The following is a 22,746-nucleotide window of genomic DNA, read 5'->3' as shown; positions in this document are numbered from 1 at the left end:
ACTTTGCCATACTGAGCTAACACACTGCAGTAGACAGTCCAGAGCTTTTCTTCTGCTTCTCTGCGGCTTCAGCTATGTTGTTTTTTGCTATTTATTTTTCCAATTTAGTTTGGGCTCTTCTTCCCATCTAGCTGTTCAACTTCTTCAATGTTGTTCTTTTATAATAAAATCTTCTGTGCAACTACTATATTCACTAAACCTACATCTCAAATTTGAAACTATATACATGTGCAATTGTAATAGCCACAATGCCCTTTTAACTTCTCGAATTCTTAACGGTTTCTTGGAAACTCTTGTCATTACAAAGCCATAGATCCAAGTGCAAGAAATTTGAAGCAGTTATGATGTCCGGTAGCGGGAAACGAACCCGAGTCCCACAGTCACAACGAGGTCATGTTGCGACCTGACCACAAGAAGGAAAAAATCTATTGCCTCTCGTACATACATACAACTGACGAATTCAGATATATTTATTAGAGCTGGAATGGACCCATCCTCACCATCGTAGCCAAGTGGGCAATCGTTTTTATTGCTTTTAGGCCCAAACATATATATCTTTGGGCTCCAAGATCTATAGAACCTCTGCTGCTCAATGAGTGTTTACAGAAATCGTTAGTATTTTCTGCTGCAAAACAAATCATAGCTTTACATAAATAGTTTTTCTTGTCAACCATCAAGAAAAAGAAACTATAAAATAAGGATGTCATTTATTTATTTTCAGAAATATTATCAAATACAATAGAACCATGTAGTTATAAGTACTCATGAGACTGAGGGCATAAACTCCTCTGGATAACAGAGACCTTCGTATCCCTCTGGCATCAGGGGTTTTGGAATGAGTACCTCGGTACCATTCATTGCTACATAATGCTTAGGGCAGTGTTTGTGAAGTTAGTTATATTTTGGATGTGCATTGTGCATTTGCTTCTGTCAAGTGACGGAATAGGTAATTAAGGCCAATTATATTCTCTCTCTGTCTCTCTCTCTCTCTCTCTCTCTCTCTCTCTCTCTCTCTCTCTCTCTCTCTCTCCATGTGTGTTTGCAGTAAATTTCCAGTGCCGTCTTTCCTCAGTTATTCAGTTAATGAAAATAAACATAAATCAGTTTTTTTTTTTTATTATTATTTTCTAGTAAATCGGCTGCACATCAGAAACATCAAATCTTACGATTTTCTCCTTCTACAGAAGAACCAAAATAAGCTGAGTTTCAGCGTGAACTAAAAAATAGAGAAAGTTACAGAAACTGTTAATCGAAAATTAACGATAAAATTGCAGGGCATTTACTCTTATTTATAAAGAAAAAATGACGAATTGTATATTATTTTGTTATGGAAAAATATGTAACTTAGTCTGAAAATAAACAGCAGTCAGTCCATGAACTGGGACTTTGTTGTCTGCCGCCACGGAATTGAAGGCATCAGGCTCAGAGGAGGGAGCCGTGATCCGCATTCCGATTGCTGGGTAAAGTCGGAGAAGGAGATCAGGCGGAACGGGACGAACAAATGAAGGAAGTCAGGAGGAAAGAAAATGAAAGAAGAAATAGCTGTAAAAAGTAAAAGCTGCAAAAGTGAAGTAAAGTGAATGAAAAGGAATGGGGGTGGGGGGGAGGCGGAATCGGAGAGACAGTTTGCTTGATGTTGTTTGTGTCGTTGTTGTTAGTGCTGTTACTGAATTGAATATAGAATTTAGGCCAAAGGCCAAGCACTGGGACCTATGAGGACCATTCAGCACTGAAGCGGAAATTGACGGTAAAAGGTTTGAAAGGTGTAACAGGAGGAAAACCTCTGCAGTTGCACTATGAATTAATTGTTAGGAGAGAGGGTGAAAAGTAAGACGGAAGGAAGAAAATATGAAAGGAGGTACAATAAAAGGAACGAAAGGGGTTGCAACCAGGGGCAGAAGGAACGCTGCAAAGAACCTTAAGTAATGCCTACAGTGCACCGCATGAGGTGTACTGACGGCACTAACCCCCTACGGGGAGTGCTGTTTTTATAATCGTAAATGAAGAAAACACTCTTGCGGAAGGAACCAAAGACCGATGGTCTTGCAGAACAGAAAACCCATACGAAATAAAAGAGCAATGAAGAGTGATAAGAGGGAAATAATGAAGGAGACTGATTCGGAGATCCAGGAAAATCTGACAAATGTGAAATAACGAAAGAGGAGAACGCAAGTGGAGAGAACACTGAAGAAGAAGGATGAAAAGAGAAACATAAATCAATTAGAAAACCACGTGAATGAATAATTATGCAAAACTTGAAAAGGGTGGATGGTGGGAGGAGTTCAAGAAACAGAGGGAAAACAAAAAGTGAGGCTACATAGAAAGGAGATCAAGAAAGGGAGTGTTCTGTGTATATGTGAACAGAGCAGATGTCCGAGGAGAAAGATAACAGAGACAATAATGCATAAAATGTTAAGACAAACTAAGGAACATCTTGGAACGAGTAAAGCAATTCTGGTACATCCACACTATCTCCAATGTTATTCAGGTCGTCTCATCGAGGTGTAGAGGTAAGAAACTAGGCAGAAATCTATTTTTTTCTCTTTTCTTGTAGTGTAATAAGTAAAGAAATCTCCTGACTCAGGTGCATTATAATAAGGGATATATTGACAAAACAAGCTATTGTGAAAATATCATGACCCGCCATTTTTTTCAGTCTCTGGTTTAAGGGCACTGTAGTGACACAGGTGTGATATAGGAACTTTCGATCTCTAGAAATAGTCTTACTAAGTTTCAAATTTCATCAGTGAAAGATTTATTTGAGTAAAGGCTTCAAAAGAGAAAGGAGAAGTTTACTTGTCATGTTCAATTTGGGTAACAGAATGATCATATGAAATGAGTGAAGGGCTACTGTTATGGAGAATGTCTAGTAAATAAATAAGTAAGTATACCTTAGTTTAACCAGACCACTGAGCTGATTAACAGGTCTCTCTAGGGCTGGCCCGAAGGATTAGACTTATTTTACGTGGCTAAGAACCAATTGGTTACCTAGCAACGGGACCTACAGCTTCTTGTGGAATCCGAACCACATTATACCGAGAAATGAATTTCTATCAGCAGAAATAAATTCCTCTAATTCTTCATTGGCCGGCCGGAGAATCGAACGTGTGCCTAGGCGAGTGCTAGCTGAGTACGGTATTGACCCATCCAATGAGGAACTAGAATGTCTAGTGCTGAATGACTTATCTTCCATTTGTAAATCAGCAGATGAAACTAAGAAAATACAGAATTTACAGAATGCAACAAAGGCACAAAGAAAAACAATTTGTGGATGTAGGAAGAAGAATAACAAATCCGATGACGTTCCTTGGGGCATCCAAGAACTACGAACATAAATGGACGATTGTTAATAAAAAACGAAGCTCTACATCCTTGGCATTCTGTGGGTGTTTTCAAGAATAGTTCTGTGAATCAGTATCTTCCATCTACTACTTTCATTCTTTTTTTCCCTCATTTTGTAAGTCATTGAATTTGACCTTCAAAGAGAATAGTCTTATAATTATAGAGCAATTCATATTTTAAAGAAAATATATGGTGTGTTTAAATAAAGAAAAAATACATTCCCAACTCATAACTCATAATCAACAAGTATTCTCGATAACAGTAACCTTGTAATTACGACGCATGATAGTTTTGTCAATTAGCATAACCATTTAGCAATATCAAATAACGACCTAGTTATAAATGTGAGTTTTTACATTCCAAATTTTCTTGCAGTAAAGCGAATGCAATGCAGACTCATGCAGTTCTTATACGTTCAGATTACAAACATTTTGTATAGATTTATGATATCTGTGAAATGAGTTGCTCACATCACTCATAACGGTATCTGTTCATATGCTGAGGAGCACAAGGTTTTGCACTGAGGCAATCCGTGTTAAGAGACCATGTAAACAAGATATAATTATCTGTCAGATGACCAATTCTCATGACGATTTCCCTGTCTTTGTTGGCTGAGCTGATTTTATCAGAACTTAATCGTATGCTAAGGAAGAATAATTCTCTCTCTCTCTCTCTCTCTCTCTCTCTCTCTCTCTCTCTCTCTCTCTCTCTCTCTCTCTATATATCTATATATATATATATATATATATATATATATATATATATATATATATATATATATATGTGTGTGTGTGTGTGTGTGTGTGTGTGTGTGTGTGTGTGTGTGTGTGTGTGTGTGTGTGTGTGTGTGTAAGCTTCGCTTTTGCATTGTTTGTTTCTGGGTCCTTAGATTTTCCTGTTCAGTGAGTGTTCCTTGTCCTCCAGGTCTTATCCTTGGAATTTTCTTCTTGAAGAGGCAGGAATATAATTCCCTTCGGAGTTGAGCCTCTCCCCTTCTCTTCCCTCCTCTTCCGTGTTCCTTTTAGATTAGACTGCATTCGATCTCTTGGTTTCCAGTGCACCGGGCACTGCATATGGAAAGTCTCCCTCTCTTTTGGACACCAGATCTCATGTCTGTCATTCTGTATTAATTTCTTGTTAAATCAACCAAGTGCTCGTGTCATAATGCATTATAGAAGTTCTTTCCTACAATATTACATACTCCAAAGATGATCCGAACAAGAAGAAACAAAGAATAAGAACTGAGATTTCTAACGAAATTACATTGGTAAATAATTAGTTCAGGGAAATTGGGATTCTGTCCTAATAACCATAAAGTTTCCAAGAGAAAATTTATTCATTACCTAATTTCCCGGTTCCTGGAAATCCAGTCCTTTCTATTTACAAGGTCTCTTCTTTGCACGGGGTTTCATAGCATTAATGAATTCGAATATGTTTTCTGTAGATTTTAGTATAATTCCAAGAATATCAAATCAATATTCTTCCAATGCAAAATATCCATGATTTTAATTAGGTTTCCAGTCTAGTCTTAATTTGTGTAACTGGCAATTTCCATTTGACTTTCTTACAAGAAAAGTTACTTAACGCTGTCAGCAGACGGAATCACCAACACTTGACAGGAAATTATTCAGCTGTAGAGCCTCATTGCTCTTTCCTCGGGAGAGCAATTCAAACATTGAGTACTTATTTTACGACAATACCATCTATTCATTTCGGGCATCAAGCACTTATCGCACGATGCACTTCAGACCATAATGAAGGTTCTTCTCATCATCCCTTCAAGTCAATCGACTGTGTTGCTTTCTGTCTTCTGCTGTCTATCCGCTCCCATTGTCGCTTACCACCTAGCTGTCCAGCTTCTTTAACATGACTCGGCTTAAGATTTCCCATTTTATTTAAGGAGATACCTTGGAGGGGAGAACTGAGAGAGTCCAGAAATGTGACTTTGTCCTGGTTGAACTGCTTCAAAACAGCAGTGGTGATAAAGTTCGGTTCATTTATCCCTACTAAGAAACGAAAGCATCTTTTCAGAAATTTCGTAACGTCTTAATACAGTTTCTTGACTGTTATAGTGTCTTTCTCCCTAATTCATCTTGTGAGGTTATCTAATGTCAGAAGGAAAACCATCCTTGAACGTGTAAAGGAAATGGACCCATCGCGGAATGATGTACAGCCTACATGGGAGTATTTATTCCACCATGATGATTTTACCTCTTTTTATCCTTCGCGAAAACACCAGAGCTCCAATTCCCGCCTCGACGATTTGTCTTGCGTAGGAGGGTCTTTTATAACACTCACAGATACTCCTATTAATGAACGATCTTTACAGCATGTAAACTTAGATGTTGTAAAGATAGCAGAATGTTTTCTGCTACATGAGAGGAAAAGCCCTAATGCTCTTCTCATGCCTTGTCGTACCCAAGACTTCTTCCTGATTTAGCTCTCCGCAAGACGTGAGATCTTTTATGCTCTTTCTGTGCAAGTAGAGAGAAGCAGCTTCTTTTCTTCTCCTACTGTTTCAAGAGATTTTCTGATGTAAAAATGAGAGAAGTGGTGCGAACGATATCTTACCCTACTGGATAGAATGTATTTTGATGATTGCAACATAAACAATTATAATTAAAAGAAATTATAGTTTTTCCTTCACTGAACGGGTAATGCTCAAACCTCTTTTCCAGGGTGATAGTGTTCACTTAGTCGAGGAGTTTCTGTATCGCCCTGGTCTGAGCGTCTGTGAGGATGAGAGTTATAAGGACACCTCAAGAACGGCTGGCTTAACAGAAGTAATTGATAGTGAGTGGAAGCCTTTGCTTGGTGACACCTTTTCAGTTTTTAAAAGAATAACACATGCCAAAGCATTTCCATAGCTTCAGTAACAAAAACTTTATAACGTTTGACAAAATCTGACAGTTTATGTGTTCCCTAGTCATATAAGATTTTCACTGATCCATTCTGATTACCTGGTTGTCATGGATACAAATATAGTCTTAGCGGCTGGCACTAGAGGAGATATGTTTTCTACTGACTGCTCTTGTTAAGTAAATATCGACATAAATGACTACAGTGGTCCTGAACAAAGAAGAAATCATCTTCAAGCAGTGGGAAATGGAGGAATCGTGGTCATTTTAAGACCGCTAGGAAACAATAAAAATTCATTTTGAAATGAAGTTTGAGATGAATTCAAAGTGTTTATGGAGTTGCATCAACAAAACCATCGTAATAAAATAGCTTGAAGAGATTCGATAAAACATGATGGGCATGACAAAGATGAAAAATTGAAGAGGCGGTACCCTGAAGTTCAGCCGAAATGAGAAGGTAATTCGATTTCCATTGGTGTCTTTTTTTTTTTTTTTTTCTTTCAGAAGATTTTCGACCAAAAAACTGCTGTGAAAGTCTTCGTAGAGGCCTGATGGTGGTACTCCTGTTGGGACAAATTAAGAACTCATTTCTTTTTCTCTGGTTTCTGATAATAAACAAGTAACAGGAGTGCATCCTAACATTTCAACGTTCCTGATTGAGAAGAATACAACTAAATATACTATCACAAACAGATCTGTCGTGAACAAAAGTGCACCCTGACTTATAGCTGATAGCAGAGGACTGATAATGATCATATACATATACTTAGTCTCTATTCCATCCCATGTCAAACCATCATAACCATCTTAAAACTACTTGTAAGGTCAAAGGCTGGACATAAAATCTGAAAGAAAATATTTCATATCACGTTAACAGGAACCGGGCACAAGTAACCCTCTATCAGACTTTCTCTCTCCCTAACAACAATACAAATTGTCCTCAGTGAAAATTACCTGGATGGGAAACCAGCAAAGATACCTGGATAAATGGGCAGTTTTTCAAATAATTCCAGGGACAGTCACCACAAAATATTTGCAAAAATGGACAGTCACCACAGTAAGCACTATAATGCTTGGACCTCAGTTTTAATTACCTGTTAATAAAGACTCAGACAGTTTCTCAACATTGGAAAAAGGTTATTTGACAAGGATGCAAAAATGGGACAGTCACAACAGTAATATCTGGATAAATGGACACTTATTGCAGTAATATCCGGATAAAAGGGACAGTCAGTACAGTAATACCTGGATAAAGGGACAGTCAGATCGGTAATATGTGGATAAAAGGGGACAGTCACTATAGTAATACCTGGATAAATGGGCCAGTTATCACAGTAATATTTGGATAAATGGGACAGTCAGTACAGTAATATTTGGATAAAAGGACAGTTAGTCAGTAATTCCTGGAAAGGGGAGTCACCATGGTAATATCTGGATAAATGGGACAGCTCAGCACAGGAATATTTGAATAGATGGGACAGTCAGAACAGTAATTTTTAATAAATGGGACTGTCAGAACAAAGGAGATTAAGGAAAATTTTTCTGAACCTCCAGTTTTCTCGGGCAACACCGGGTTAGTCAACTAGTGGAAAACCAAAAGTGCGTTAATTACAGGGCTGAATAGCTCAGTGTGTTGTTGAGCTTTTATTGTACAAATTGATTCGTAGAAGATTAAACAGCTAAAGTAGGAATGCAACTGTAACCATTATATTTTTTCCGTATGTGTGTAACCATCCCTGTCAGCTGAAATTATAGTGAGCCTCTCACACCCCCCACGACCACCTCCTCTCTGTCTCAGTCCTCCGCAGACACAGCAGTGAGTAACGATTCTGCCATGTATCAAATGGCCGATGAACTCCATAGTGCCACTAATTGTGGTAGAACTTGTTTTAAAGAAGGTCTGTGAGACAGCCGTCAACATTTAGCCGACACAGGTGGCTTCAAATACTGACCGGGCTGGGTCCGGTGAAACCAAGACAAACCAAGGTAAAGAGGTCCGTGTAGAATTTCACGGGCGTGGATAATGCCAGGTAGCTTCAAGAGGGCTCTCCTGGCTTCCAACATGGCACAGTGCCATTACATATTTCATGTGGGTAGACTTGATGAGTATATCTAGAAAAGGATTAATAAGGTCCTTCAGAAATTCTATTTTCTTTATAACTGTTGATCCTTATTCTTACTATAGGATTTTTGAAAATTTTGATTAATACTCAGAAGATTTATTTTATAGGGTCCCTCTGGAAGAGATGCCCCATTTTAGTTGCCATTTTTTGCCAATGGATAAGCACCATTGACAGATATGCCAGCTGTTTAAAAATCCTATGATTAGCACTTTCATGCCTCAAACAGCACGGGTGGGGCAACAAAAATTCTGTGATATGCCATCATCATTAGTGACTGAATTATTATATGAGTTACCAAGAGAAGTGGTTCCACAGTGCCACGTGGTTTATCGATTAGATGCTGGCATATGATCTTCCAAAGTGGTCGCGATCTGGCTAGCTTTGGCGCAGGCCTTTTTGGTGACTTCAAGAAAGCGCCAGCTGTCTTGGAGAGGCTAATGAATGTAATTTTGTGCATATTTAATAGCCATCTTTATTTTACAATCATTGATTAGATGAATCTGAATGAGAAAAAATATTCTGATTAATGCTGCCTTAACATAATCGTGGGGTTTAAAGATAAAAATATGTCATTTCTTTATGCAAATATTTGTTCTGCCTTAATGTAGGCCGGGCCCTTGTTTGTTTTATGCCTCTTGAAGGGGGCAAGGTCTCCGACAGGGTTTGAGTCATTTAAACTATGTCCACGGCTGGGGGTGGGGAGGAAATACCTGGAAAGAGAAAGTGACAGATACAGTATTTAATAAGTTTCTACTGGTAATCATTTAACCCTTGTATTCTACCGTGTGGTTCCAGCTCAGGCTGAATGATGGGGCACGTTTTCGATAGACAGACCTGTCTGTTTTTAGATTTGCAAGGTAATTGAGAAAGAAGCAATTTGCTAGCGAATTCTTCACTCATATAATTACTAGGATGATGTTTCAACTTCATTCGGGTAATAAACTCTCTCCTTCATTCAAGAAAAACGGAAAATGCATAAATTTCTCTCATTCTGTTCAAAGTGACTGCTTTTAAAAAGATTAACTGAAACTCTGGCTGTACTTCCAATGACAAGGGAGGAGCCACCGCTGAGTATGTTGTGGAACAGGACCTCCCCTCATTTTAGCCTTCCAAAGGGGTAATTACTGTGCCATGTTGTCATTAAAGGATAAAGTGATAAAGATTGACCTCGCGCCATCTGAATTAATTAGGATTATAATCCCAAGGTTATAAATAGAGACTGCTGCCAAGAAACGAAAAGAAAGGTTGATGTTAAAACCGCTCAGAGCACATGGTGACTTAATTCAGATATCCCTAAATGCATGCCTGTTTGCCTTTTGATCACCATGAAATGCTCGACCCTGGGGTTTAATTGACCAGTGTATTTTACGTCGTTTATAATTCCTCCTCCATCGCCAGTGCCCTACTGAACTTAGGACATAATATTTTGACTAAAGGTGTGATCCGGAGTAAGGTTATTTTATCCAGTCATTTAATCCTGTTATTTTTCTGTCCGATATTTCTTTTATTTTTCCCTTTTAGGCGATCACCTTCAGTAATTTGTGTTGGGACTCAGTGTTAACGACATTATGCATTAATGTTGAACTGAGTTGTTTGGCACCATCTGTGCATTCCTCAGTTTCCTTTGGCAGTCTTAATATAGGTGCCAAGTAACCATCTTGCATATATCTATCAGAATGCCTCGAAAAGAATAAATCGGCCGATCCATTTAAAGTTCCTAATTTTTAACTGGGATGTTGATCCTGTATGCGATGATATCGTCAGCGTTGAGTGTTTATTCCGCTAGGATCATTATTTTATCAGGCCTTTGTTATTACCTACCCAGTAATTCGATCATTCTTCTGATCTCTGCGTTATGTAAATATAATTAGTTAAAGAGAAGTTATGTAGTTAACTAATTCCGATGCCATGAAGAAGGTATTTTCAAAGCCATCATTTGCTGTTGTTTTGGCATGACGAAGTGTCCTAATATTGTTGTCATATCTGTCAATAAATAAAATGAATGGGCAGCATTATCAAGGTAAAATGAGGGCCTGGAGTAAAGCAAAAAATAAATGTGATTGATAATCAAAAGTAGAAGGTGAAATGTTGGAGGAAGAATAAAGGACATAGTTATATATAAAATAGAATATATACCCTGACATCCCTCTTCTGGATATAGGTGCCATATAGTCTATATATAGGATACAATTACTGTTACTGTCTGAGGTCCCAGGTAAGTGTTATTTTGGGAGCTCTTTAGATACCTGGAATTATAGGGCCACAGAATCATAAACAAGACGATGGCTTTGATGGTTTGTCTAGGTCGGAATCAGTGGCAACGATTACAATTTATGTAGTAGAATTAACACCAAATGAATGTTGGCTTCACTCAATATAAATATAATAATTGCCTTCTTTGCAACTATCATAAATTCAAGTTCATCGGGCCATTTGATACATGGCAGAATCTATCAAGGCAAAAGCAATAAGGACTGATGAATGGAAATGAAAATTGCATCGTGAGGACTCCCTTGTATTAATGACCGGCTCAGGCACACTGGACATCAACTTCTGAAAAGCAGAAAGATGTCTGCTGAGTATAAATTTACCCCAAGATGTCCCTACCAGCATGGACATAGATAAAGAGCCAAATTCTTTTAATATTGATTTTAGATTCTTGAATGGCTAATGACTTTTGTTTTCTGGCACCTGTCATTAAGGACCTGCCTTCACCAAACTGCCTTCAATTTGCTCGTTGTCTGTGATGGATGGATGTTGAGATGGCTCAGTTCATGCCAGTGGCACTGCAATTTATTGATTTTGAATCTCCTGGTGGTTTATCTCTGTTTGAGCCTAAATTTTCATACGGTGGGAAAATATAAAAAAAATAAAAAACTTAAGGATGTCATTCCTTCCATAGCTTGCTGAGATTTTGTTCAAATTTATAAGTAAATTTATGAGTCTTTTGCCTCCACGGATACAAAAGGAAGAAGATAAATCTATAATTAACCTTCAGAGGTTTCAAGTTTGGTGTACTAAGCTAAGATAGGGAACTTTTCTACGCTGGGTGGACAATTCTTGTCAAGTCATCAAATGCCTTGACCTGGTCATTGCATCATGATCACTACCTAGACAGTTGAGCCTTCATTCATACTGGACAAGTCGGCTTTTTTTTTTAATTATGGTTCTCAAATCTGAAGGGGACGGCGACTGGACTTTTATCTAGGGTGACAATTTAAACCACGACGTTAAAGTTTGGCAAATCTCTTTTCATTCCACAGACACCACACTGGGCATTGTTTTCTGGGAGAACTACTGGTTGATCCGGCATATGCTTTTGGTAATCGATCTCATCAGAACCTGCATACAATAGGTTTCTGTGATTGCCCATTCTTATACAACAGCTTGCCAATGCCGAGGAAGGTGGACAAATAACTGCGCGAGGAGCTGTTCCCTGGGGTGGGAGTATCACAGAAATTTGATGGCATGCATTCTGAAAGGAGTCGAAGCTGGTTCTTTCCTTGCCTGACTTGACATAAAATGCCCTATCTTCAGTTTGCTCTGAGAGGTCATTAGCCGGTCCCTCTGCCTTCAGAGACATTGAAATTTCTCTCTTCATCGAAGATCCATAAAGAATCTGGACATGATTAGTAAATTTCAAAAACAATGTTCCTCCGTTTTCAGGGTTAATTTCTCTTTTGTTTACTTTCCTCTTATTCCCTTTTCGTTTGTGTTATATTCTATGTTAGGGTGTTTAGGCAGTCAATTTATTCAAATGGTACATAATTTTATCATCTTACAACGGGGGTTATGCAATTTTCCTCTGTTGCATTAATTACTCTGCTTTATGCCATCTTCGGTTCATTTGACCACATGGGCACGAGGAATGTAGCCTGGTTGATAGATTTCTAATGAACTCACCCCCATATTGTTCCAATAGCCACGTTGTGCCAGCATCTATATTATATATATATATCTTCTCATTATATATCTTTCTATATATATATATCTCTCTATAGGCCTATTATTTCTAATGTTGATTTACATAAATTAAATCTAAGTTTTTAGGGACTTTTTATACCTCTTATACCGTTTCGCACCATTTCCATGCACTTTTCCTTTGCCTTTTATTCCCCTTTGGCTTTCAGTCTTTTAGTTCTTTTCTTATAATTTATTAAATTCTTTGATTTATAAGAATTCGCAATCATCGTCAGATGGGAATTTATATACCATTTTCAGGTCATTAACTCTTCTTATTCTCCCAAGGTACCGACTATTCTGATTTACCCTTGTTCTTCATTGGAATTTTCTTCCTCTTCCTCCTCCTTCACGGGCTACTGGGGAAGATATTATGAAAAGATTGGTCTGGTCAAATAATGACAAAATGGGCTGATTGGGGACTGGGTTGTCACACTTCTTGTATTTGATACCACTGTAGGCTGATTGGGCAACTGGATTGGAAATTATATTACTTTCTCTCCATGAAACCAAAATACTTCGGGCCAGATTTGGGACTGGATTACAAACAAAGCTCTTTTAATGATGTCCTCTCTCTCAGGCTGATTGGGGACTGGACTGAAATCTCTCTGGTCTCCTCCATTGGACATGGACTGATTGAGGGACTGGATCAGAAGATGTCTGGTCTCCCATTTTTAATCGACAGGTATTGGGGACTAGATTGATGTTTTGGTCATCATTATTAGTGGACTGACAGAGAGACAAACAGAGGAAATCAGGCAGACAGACAGACAGACAGACAGACAGACAGACATTTAACATTTATGTTGCTTAGGGTGGAAGTTTCCATTTGTAAGCAAAAATGTTACGTCAAAAGGAAGACTAAAGGCCCTGTAATTCAATGAAAGATACCACCCGCGCAACCTAAACAAACCAAAACAAATTCCATGAAGAAAATTTTGATTGGAATCCCTTTAATGTAAAACAAAGGCAAATTAAAGCAAACAAGTCTTCAATGAATGAATGGGGAAGGAGAGGTGGTGAGAACTGCCTAAATAGTGACTTGAAAAAGTAATTTTTTTGTAAAGTTATGAATGAGTTTCTTTTTGGGAAGGAGGAAGAGCTGATGGGAAACTAAATCAGCCGTTCTCAATATTCGCAGTCACATGACAATTAAAACTTTATTGGATAAACAGATATACAGAAAAATTTTAGAAATAGTTAAACCAAGAAGAAATTTCCTTTCTACACTATTATTCGGAAATGTTTTTTTGCAGTGTTTTCATTTTCAAAGCTATCTTTTGTTGGAATAAAAGAAAATATTTTTTCTATTTGTTGAATAGTCAAAATAGAAAATTTTTTACGGAAGAGAAATCACTAAGAAAATGTTTCTTTTCTGACTACTATAAAATTCCATATTTTACTTGTCTGGTTAAAATAATTTAATGATAATAAATTTAAGAAGTGACTTCCTTTTTACAGCTATAAAACCCCACTGATCTGGACCAGTGGTGCTGTTCTCTCAACTGTTGCTTTTATTGAAATAAAATTCTTGGTTAAATGTTTCAGAAAATCAATTTTTGACACAAGTTAAAGAAGCAATTGTTTCCTCTTTTAACAAAAAACCTCACTGACTGGACAAGTGCGCTTGTGGATCCATCAAGGCAAAAATCTTTCATCTCTATTTTTTTGTTTGCAGGTCTTAATGTAAGTTTATATTAATCTGTTTCTTTTATATTAATCGGTTCTTTCTATTACTTTCTTTTTTTTGCTTCTCGTTTTTTTAATTATGGGTACTCATTTTGCAGAGTTCTCTTTATTATTTTGAGGAATTATGTGGACAAAAGATGACTTTTAATACCTTTTTGATGAATTTGAAAACCATCATGATAGTTTTTACTTACACGAAAAATAAAAAATCATAAAACATCCTGGAGCAGATGAATTAGCTTTTTCCCATAGTTAATTGCCGTGACTAAAAGGTTCATTATCGAATTATATCACTGATATCATTAGGATATTCCTGTTCTGTTCCTACTGATGAAGTGTAAGCACGAGGAAAAAAGGAAAAAAGCGGTAATTGAATCATTTCAAATCTAATGTGATCTAAAACTATGCAGTTATGGTAAAATAAGAGAATTTGGCAACATTTTTTTATTCTCACAAGATGTGGTCACACCCAGAGAAAATTTTGAATAAAACTAGAACTTTGAAATGCGATAATACAATGAAAATAACATTATCAACTGGTTTCTGAAACATTCAAATAATCTCTGGTGAATTATATTCAACTTATTGTCGAAGTAGTGTAATAGTTGCATTTCCATGAAAGATCCTTACAAAAAAACACTAAAGTACTGAAAAATCTGGTGTAACTTTTACACAATTCTATGTTAACAGATATTCATTTCCTTTCTTTGTTTTTGGATGCTGCCCAACTACATCTTTATCATCTTGCTTAGGGTTCTCCTCTAACTTCTATCGGTTGTAGGAGGGATTTCTGAATGGCTTCATTCGGTTTTCCAGCTATCTGGCATGTATGACACTCTCTGCAAAACCTGGTAACATCTTTGTGAAGTCCAGGTCAGAAAAAATACTTCATAATCTTCTCAACAGTCTTCCTGATTCCCATATGTCCAGACTCGTGTGCTACTGGTACCACTTGCTTCCTCAATGGATATGGAATCAAAATTTGATGATATTTGCCCCACTTAGTATTTCCTGGTATATCTGCAGGTCGATGCTTCCTCATTAGCAATCCCTCCTTTAGATGATAACAGGTTGGAGTTTGTTGCATCTCTTCTTGATCAACAACTCTGAAGAACAAATCAGCTAACGTTGCATCCTTCTTCTGCAGTTCCATTAGCTTCTCTCTAGTCACTTGACCAACTTCAAGGGCTGTAATCTCAATATCTGCTAACTCTGCTACTGTAGTTTCACTACTATCTTCAGGAACAGTATGACTACTCTGAGTCTCTTCAAGAGCAACAGGAACCTTTTCTTCTTAGAAAATCTCTTCATTACTAACACTAGGGGTAACTTCACTTTACTGGAACAGTTCTTCTAAGCTCAAAGATTCTTCACTTGATCCTTCTGGTACAGGTAAATCCTTAGTTTCTTCACTTGCAGAAGTAGTTCTCTTCATATGCCTGGTAGTTACACAACTTGGAACTACCAGGCATATGAAGTTACACAACTTGGAAACAGGTGCGTATTTTTCTTCTCTAAATCTACCGTAGGACTAATCCTCAATGGTTTGTCTGTCACTACAGGACAAGGAACAAATGGCACACCACTAACTTCATTACCCAGTAAAACATGCACACCTTCAACAGCTAGTAAATCCTTTACAGCAAAATCAACATTCCCTATCACCAAGTAACACGACAGGTGCAAGCGGCATATAGAATTACTTCTTCTCCTCCCATACCCTTCAAAATAACTGAATCTCCGGTGAGATTCTTCTCCAACGGTGGGTGAGCACCATGAGCTACCACACTATGGTTACTCCCCATATCACGTAATACCTTGACTGGTACCTGCACACTCCTCCCTTGAGTTGTCAGAGTACCTTTATAGAAATATGAAGGTCTTCTGTATCTGTCTTGAGAAACTGGATGATGAAGATTTAACATTTGATTGCTGAAGGGCATTACTTGGCTTTGTATTGGCATAGCCACTAGAAGGATTCCCAGTGTTAATGTTCCTGAAATTTGGATGAGACCTAAAACCTGTGCATTGTTGGTTCTGGTACTTGACATTATAATTCCTTTTGCTACAAGTGATATTGTAGTCTTCATTCAATGTAGCAGCTTTGTCAAATTTCTTAACCTCTCTCTTTCTTAAATAGGTTCTTATGTGTTCAGGAATTCCTTTAAGATATTGCTCTAGGACTACTAACTCCTCAAGTTCGTCCCTAGATATAACTTTAGCAGCCTCCAACCATCGTTTGAAACATCTTACTTTGTAGGCATAATCCAAGAAAGTTATCTTGTCATCCAGTCTCAAAGATCTGAATCATTCATTGTAATATTCTGGGGTCATCTGGTAAACTTGTAGCACACTGTGTTTGAGTACCTTGTACTCTTCACACTGATCAGCTGATAAGGTTAAATAGGCACTTCTTCCTTTACCAATGAGAAGACTCTGTAACAAGACTGACCATTTACCTTCTGGCCATCCCATACCTGAAGCTACTTTTTCAAAGTGATAAAAAAACTCATCTGGAACTTCTTTTGTAAACTTTGGAATTGACTTCTGCACTCTTACTACATCAAATACAGGGTCTGTACTACCTTGGGTAGTGTTAGACAGTGTTACAGGTAGCTTGAGCGAGCTTCTATTAGTTTCATCTCTCTTTCATAATCTTGCTTCCTTGTTCTTTCTCGTTTCTCTTTTTCTCTTTCTCTTTCTTCTCTTGCTCTTTCTCTTTCTTCTTTTGCTGCTTTTTCTTCTTCTCTTTCTTTTCTTTCTCTTTTCTCTCTGTCTTTTCTTTCACTTTCAGCCTGTATTTCAGCTTAATCAAATTCTTTCTGCTTCTATGCATCTAAACTCTACCTCTGCATAACTTTTCTCTTGCTTTTGCTCTTGCTTATCTATAAATTCTACCTCAGCTGCATTCAAAAATTCTTGTGCCTCTTCTAACTCTTCATCTATTTTACCAGAGTCCATCAATGCTCAGATTACATCTGATCTGTGCCTTAATCATACCAGTAGACACATTACCCCCACATGCCACTGCTAAAGCAGTACAATGTGCCTTAGTCAGGTTGGATTCAGATAACTCTTGGATGGGTGGAGCTGCTAAAAAGACCTGAACATCAAACAGCCATTTTCTCTAAGTTACTCAACTAAATAATTCACATTACAATGCAAAAATAACTATGTGGTCACTCTCCTATCACAATATATCCCTAACACCGTAGGGTATAAACCATAAACCAGAGTGGTATTTTGTTTTGTTCCTGGGTCTCTGGGCACCAAATTCTATTGTCATGATGCGTTCCAAGTACCTGGTTATTACACAGCTAATCACAGATTTCAAAAATGTACCTCACTTCAGCCAGATACCTGAACTCTCATAACAATAAGAATTATGACTGAGTACTCTAAAGGTAACAGTGATCCCTTAAAAAGCTCATTAATTACATGAAAAAATCAAACTAAGTTTATCTAGACTAGTGTGAGGTATCAACAGTTGAACAAGAAATATACTAGAGTAAAAGGGCATCACTCCATCAAACAACTTTAACTGTTTCAGCAAAACTAAAGGAACAAAATATGTTTATCACTTTGCCTTATGCACACAATTAATCCTTTCCACTGATGTTCAATAAATGAAACACTGTTTTTTAAACATTTTAAATACAAAAATTTATTGTTAAATTCAAACTTTATAATTAGAATTCACAATCTGAAAAATTTACTATTACTTGAAAACAACACAAAATTTAATTAATTCTTGAGTTAAATTATTAAACAAAATTAAATCACTAAACTTTAATTTATCAAGAAATTAAATCAAAAGGCAAAATTTAAACTATCTAGAATTACTCAAGATTTGAAAAAAAAACAATTTTGTAAATGAAAATTAAATCAAGTATGCAGTGTTAGATATTAAGAAATATTTAAAATGCTAAGTGAATAAATGTTAAATCACCAATATATAAAGTAAAAAAATCAAGAGGTTGCAAACACAAGAACACACAAAAATACACAAAAGGTTTATCAATAATAATTTCACTAAGGCAAAAATTTCCCTAATATACCTTATTATACCGTGGTAATAATAAGTAAAATTCATTTTACCTTACAAAAGCTTGTGAAAACCTTTGTAAAATCTCTTGCAGCTCCTTTGACTCACAAAACACACTTTTTTTTCTGGCGCCGTTACGATTAAAAATTTTACCAAACTCATATCTCAAAAATCTATACTTAATTCTAGTGACCACAAATATATTACATTAAAAAATTACTCTCTTTTGAAGAAAGAGATAGAGAGAGAGAGAGAGAACCACCGCTAAATGTCTCTGTAATCAGAATCAATAAATCTGAGGATTCAGTATGAAATGATACAGTCATATAATGTCATTAAGGCTTTTTGGGAACAAGTTACAGATTCTAGAACTGTCAACATTTGGTCTATTTCGGTATGATGACCTTTTTATCTATTTATATTTTTAACTTCCATTTCATTTAGCAGTTAGTGGCGATGTAACCAAAAATCTTTGTGTGCATTCTCACTGAAGCCTCCTACTAGGTGAAAGGACTTTTGTAAGTTATTTCTGGCTAAATTCGCGATAACAGATTCATATTTGATGGCAGATTAATTCTATATCAAGTATTTTTTTGTATTGTGACGTCGGCAAGACGCTCAATTACCAAAGTGAAAAGTTTCTTTTCAAGGAATTTATATTTTGCTCTGCCATCCCTTTGACTGTGAGGTCAGATGAAAGCCTTTCAGTACTACAGGATTTCTGGAGCATGATTTACCAAGTGTCTGCGACGAATCTTATAACAACCTTTTCTCTATTTTCTTCCTTTTATTTTGTCATAATGAGCCATTTCAAAAATAATACTACCAGCAAATATAATGTTGTATACGTGAAATGCTCTTAGAATTAAAAGTTTGGCTGGACTAAAGCCTGCAATTTAGAATTCAGGGGAAGCTTGTTTTCTCAGACCAAGTTTTGATGGTCTTTTTAGATTTTAGTTTCTTATAGAAAATAAGGATGAGGACCAAGTGATACCCTGAATAGATAATTCCTTTGCAATGTGTTTTTCATAATAAGCTGGATAAAAAGAACAGGTACGAAAAATAATTTCGCGAGATTTATTACTCTCCTGGTTACTTTCATAACAAAGATTTTCAGTTTTCTGTTGTAGAAAACTATTGTGCCGGCTTTGTCTGTCCGTCCGCACTTTTTCTGCCCCCACTTTTTCTGTCTGCCTTCAGACCTTAAAAACTACCAAGGGTAGAGGTCTGCAAATTGGTATATTGATCATCCACCTTCCAATCATCAAACATACCAAATTGCAGCTCTCTAATCTCAGTAGTTTTTTTTATTTTATTTAATGTTAAAATTAGCCATAATCGTGCATCTGGCAACGATATAGGACAGGCCACCACCGGGTCGTGGTTAAAAATTCATGGGCCGATGCTCATGCAGCATCATACCGAGACCATCGAAAGTTAAATCTACTTTCGGTGACTTATACGCTGTACAGAAAACTCGATTGAGCTGAAGAAACTTCGGCGCATTTCTTCCTTGTTTAATATTAGAAACAAAGTTATTTCTAGCATTCGATTATTCTTTTTTCTTATTTCCTTCGCACAGAGATTCCAATAACCGCTAACGAAATCGTCCAGAAAGTTCTGCTATGCGGAATGGTTATTGGAAGGCAGCGTTTATCCGAAACCGGACGTGTTGAGGATAAAAGAACAGTCCACAACGGCCAATAAAGGGAATTCCGCAGCGATATGCGATCACACCAAATGGACGGGGAGATCAGGATATTGTTCTGAACTGCTCTGGGAGGATTTGCGAGGGAGACGACCGGAACTGCCACGTGACTCTGCTTCTGGTCAATCAAATGACGAATATATTAATCATGAGCAACCGCATTATACTATTGAGCCGGCTTTGTCTGTCCGTCCGCACTTTTTCTATCCGCACTTATATGTCTGCCCTCAGAACTTACAGAACCACTGAGGCTAGAGGGCTGCAAATTGGTATCTTGATCATCCATCCTCCAATCATCAAACATACTGAATTGCAGCCCTCTAGCCACAGTAATTTTTATTTATGTAAGTTAAAGTTAGCCATAATCGTGCTTCTGGTGATATAGGATATGCCACCACCTGGTCACGGTTAAAGTTTCATAGGCCGCGGCTTATACAGCATTATAGCGAGAAAACCGAAAGCTAGGTCTGTTTCCCGTGGCCAAACTTCTAAGAAACTTCGGCGCATTTTTTACTTGTTTTTCTAAAGTTTCACATCCACGTTTTCTCTATATATCTTTCTAAAAAAAAAAGAAGCTATAAAGATCAATCTTTTTTAAATGGAGACATAGTGGAAAATATGAAATATACACAGATGGACTTGAAACACATGAAAGGGTTGGCTATTCAGTAATATCTCGGAATTTTTAAATGTAAAACCCTTTGCCATTGCAAGCATCTACATATACAGCAAAACTATTTACGAATAAAATGCAATAAAAACAATATCCATAAAGAAGTTAAATGATGTCATGATATATAAAGTGACTCAAAAAACGTACCGTAGTTGAAACCATAAAATCATATAATTTAAAATACCCTTTCATATCCCATATTAAGCTAATGCTACACTGAATGAAACAATTCACGTGAAAATTACGATATGTTGGATTCCATCTCATGTAGGAATTAGAAACAATAAAGCGGATATTGCAGTAAAAGAAGCAATAAGATTACCTTTCTTTCAATTCCATTTTCCAGTCGAAGATTGGCTAAATGCGATTAACTCACTGGTACTGGGAAACAATGGCAGCGAGCCTGGAATAACTCTCCTATAACAAACAAATTTAGGACCGTTAAAGGGGCTGTCAGAGAATGGACATCATCTTCAAGACATAATAGAATCCTCCTCCTCCCACTCCTGCTCCTCCTCCTCCTCCTCCTCCCACTCCTGCTCCTCCTCCTCCTGCTCCTCCTCCTCCTCCTCTCCATTCTCCTTCTCCTCCACCTCCTCCTCCCCCTCCTCCATTCATTCCCATTCCTTCTGTCCCCTCATTTTCCCCGCAGCTTCTCTTCCACGAAACGATATCTGAAATAAAATTTGCAATGATTCCTTCCTTAAATTTCAGGTAAATTTGAATCATGGAACATGTCACTGAATACCCAAAGTGAAATCCAAGAAATTTGCTGAGTCAGACCGATCCTAAATGACGAACTCCTTCCTATTTTCATTAGAGAAAGAGGGAAGGGTTCCATCAATATTGAATAAGCGTCTATTATAACGAAAGACAGACAAAAAAACGGAATAAACTGTGGAGAGAGAGAGAGAGAGAGAGAGAGAGAGAGAGAGAGAGAGAGAGAGAGAGAGAGAGAGAGAGAGAGAGAGAGAGAGAGATTTTAAATCCTTACCTCTTACAAATCTTGAATAATTTCACATTAGCAGCGTTGGACTGAACTCGTGAAAGAGACTTGTATGTGCATGAATTAGATGGGATTTTCTGACACTCGGATTTAAAATACTCCTGAATATATTGACAAGTCTGGTAAGGAAAGCAAGAGAATAATTATTGCATAGTAGCTTCAATCTTTAAAATTTTCTTGAATAATATGCTGATAAAGAATATGTTGGTCCTAATTTTAATGGAGGAATCATTACAAATAAGTTAGAAAATCGTTTCATGGAAGGCAAGCTGCAGGAAAAGAAGGGGATAGGAAGAGTGGGAATGAAGGGAGAAGAAGGAGGAGGAAGAGGCGGAGGAGGAATAGGAGGAGGAGGAGGATGAGAGGGAGGAGGAAGAGATGCTGTGAGAAGAAAATCAATAAATCAATCAATAGTAGTCCATGGCAGTCACAAATTATAAATATTTTCTCACTCTGTATTCCATGGTAATGTCCGAAAATACTATTTATTTTTTTTAGATCTGAATTAAAATTTCTTTTCAATCTCTACATAATTATAATTCAGAAATCTTTCTCTCTTTATTCATCTAAATATTAAATCTTTACCACTCTCTCTCTCTCTCTCTCTCTCTCTCTCTCTCTCTCTCTCTCTCTCTCTCTCTCTCTCTCTCTCTCTCGTATATATATCTTATATATAAAGTGAATATTTGTATGTTCGTGCACTATAAAAATCCGAACCATTTGATGATCTAGACAAAATTTAGCATGTGTCTCCATTTGAACCAACTTAGATAATATGGAAAGTTTCAAAACTGTAACCCCCCTTTCCCTTCTCTCCATCCCCCTTCACCCTTCCTTTGTAACTTATGTGGTAAATAAGGTATATGGGTTTATCATACCCCATTTCATGTACTGAGGCCATAGAAATTTATTATTGAAAATGCTTTTTTCTTTCCTGTAATTAATAATACTCTATCAAAGGTTTGTGTTTAGGTTTAGTGGGGATGTGGTTAGGTTTTAGTGGGAGTGGGTGTTTAGGTTTAGTGGGGATATGTTTAGGTTTAGCAGTGGGTGTGTTTAGGCTTAAAGGGGGTGTATTTAGGTTTAATGGGGGTTCTCTAGATTTAATGGGGTGTGCTTATGTTTAGTGGGGTTGTTTAAGCTAAGTGGGGTACGTTCAGGTTCAATGGTGGGTAAATGGAACAGTTACCACAGTAATATCAGGATTGGGGGAACAGTCTGTACAGTAATGCCTGGATAAATGGGAGTCACCACAGTAATACCACCTGGATAAATGGGACAGTCAGCAAAGTAATACCTGGATAAAAGGGACAGTCAGTACAGTAATACCTGGATAAATGAG

General features: G+C 37.2%; 1 protein-coding gene across 1 annotated transcript; it reads right to left on the bottom strand.

Moving 5' to 3' along the window:
• Nucleotides 1-16,578: 16,578 nt before the first annotated feature.
• Nucleotides 16,579-21,012, bottom strand: LOC136830446 (troponin T, slow skeletal muscle-like). The gene is made up of 4 exons (XM_067089982.1): nucleotides 20,903-21,012; nucleotides 20,775-20,815; nucleotides 19,755-19,843; nucleotides 16,579-16,767 (listed from the first exon to the last, which is right to left on the bottom strand). Exons 1-4 carry the CDS (start codon nucleotides 21,010-21,012, stop codon nucleotides 16,579-16,581), a joined length of 429 nt encoding a protein of 142 aa, XP_066946083.1.
• Nucleotides 21,013-22,746: the final 1,734 nt, after the last annotated feature.

Source organism: Macrobrachium rosenbergii, chromosome 46, assembly GCF_040412425.1.
Source record: "Macrobrachium rosenbergii isolate ZJJX-2024 chromosome 46, ASM4041242v1, whole genome shotgun sequence".
Lineage (NCBI taxonomy): Eukaryota > Metazoa > Arthropoda > Malacostraca > Decapoda > Palaemonidae > Macrobrachium > Macrobrachium rosenbergii.
Note: the sequence above shows the minus strand (reverse complement) of the source record. Positions and strands in the feature narration are given on the sequence as shown.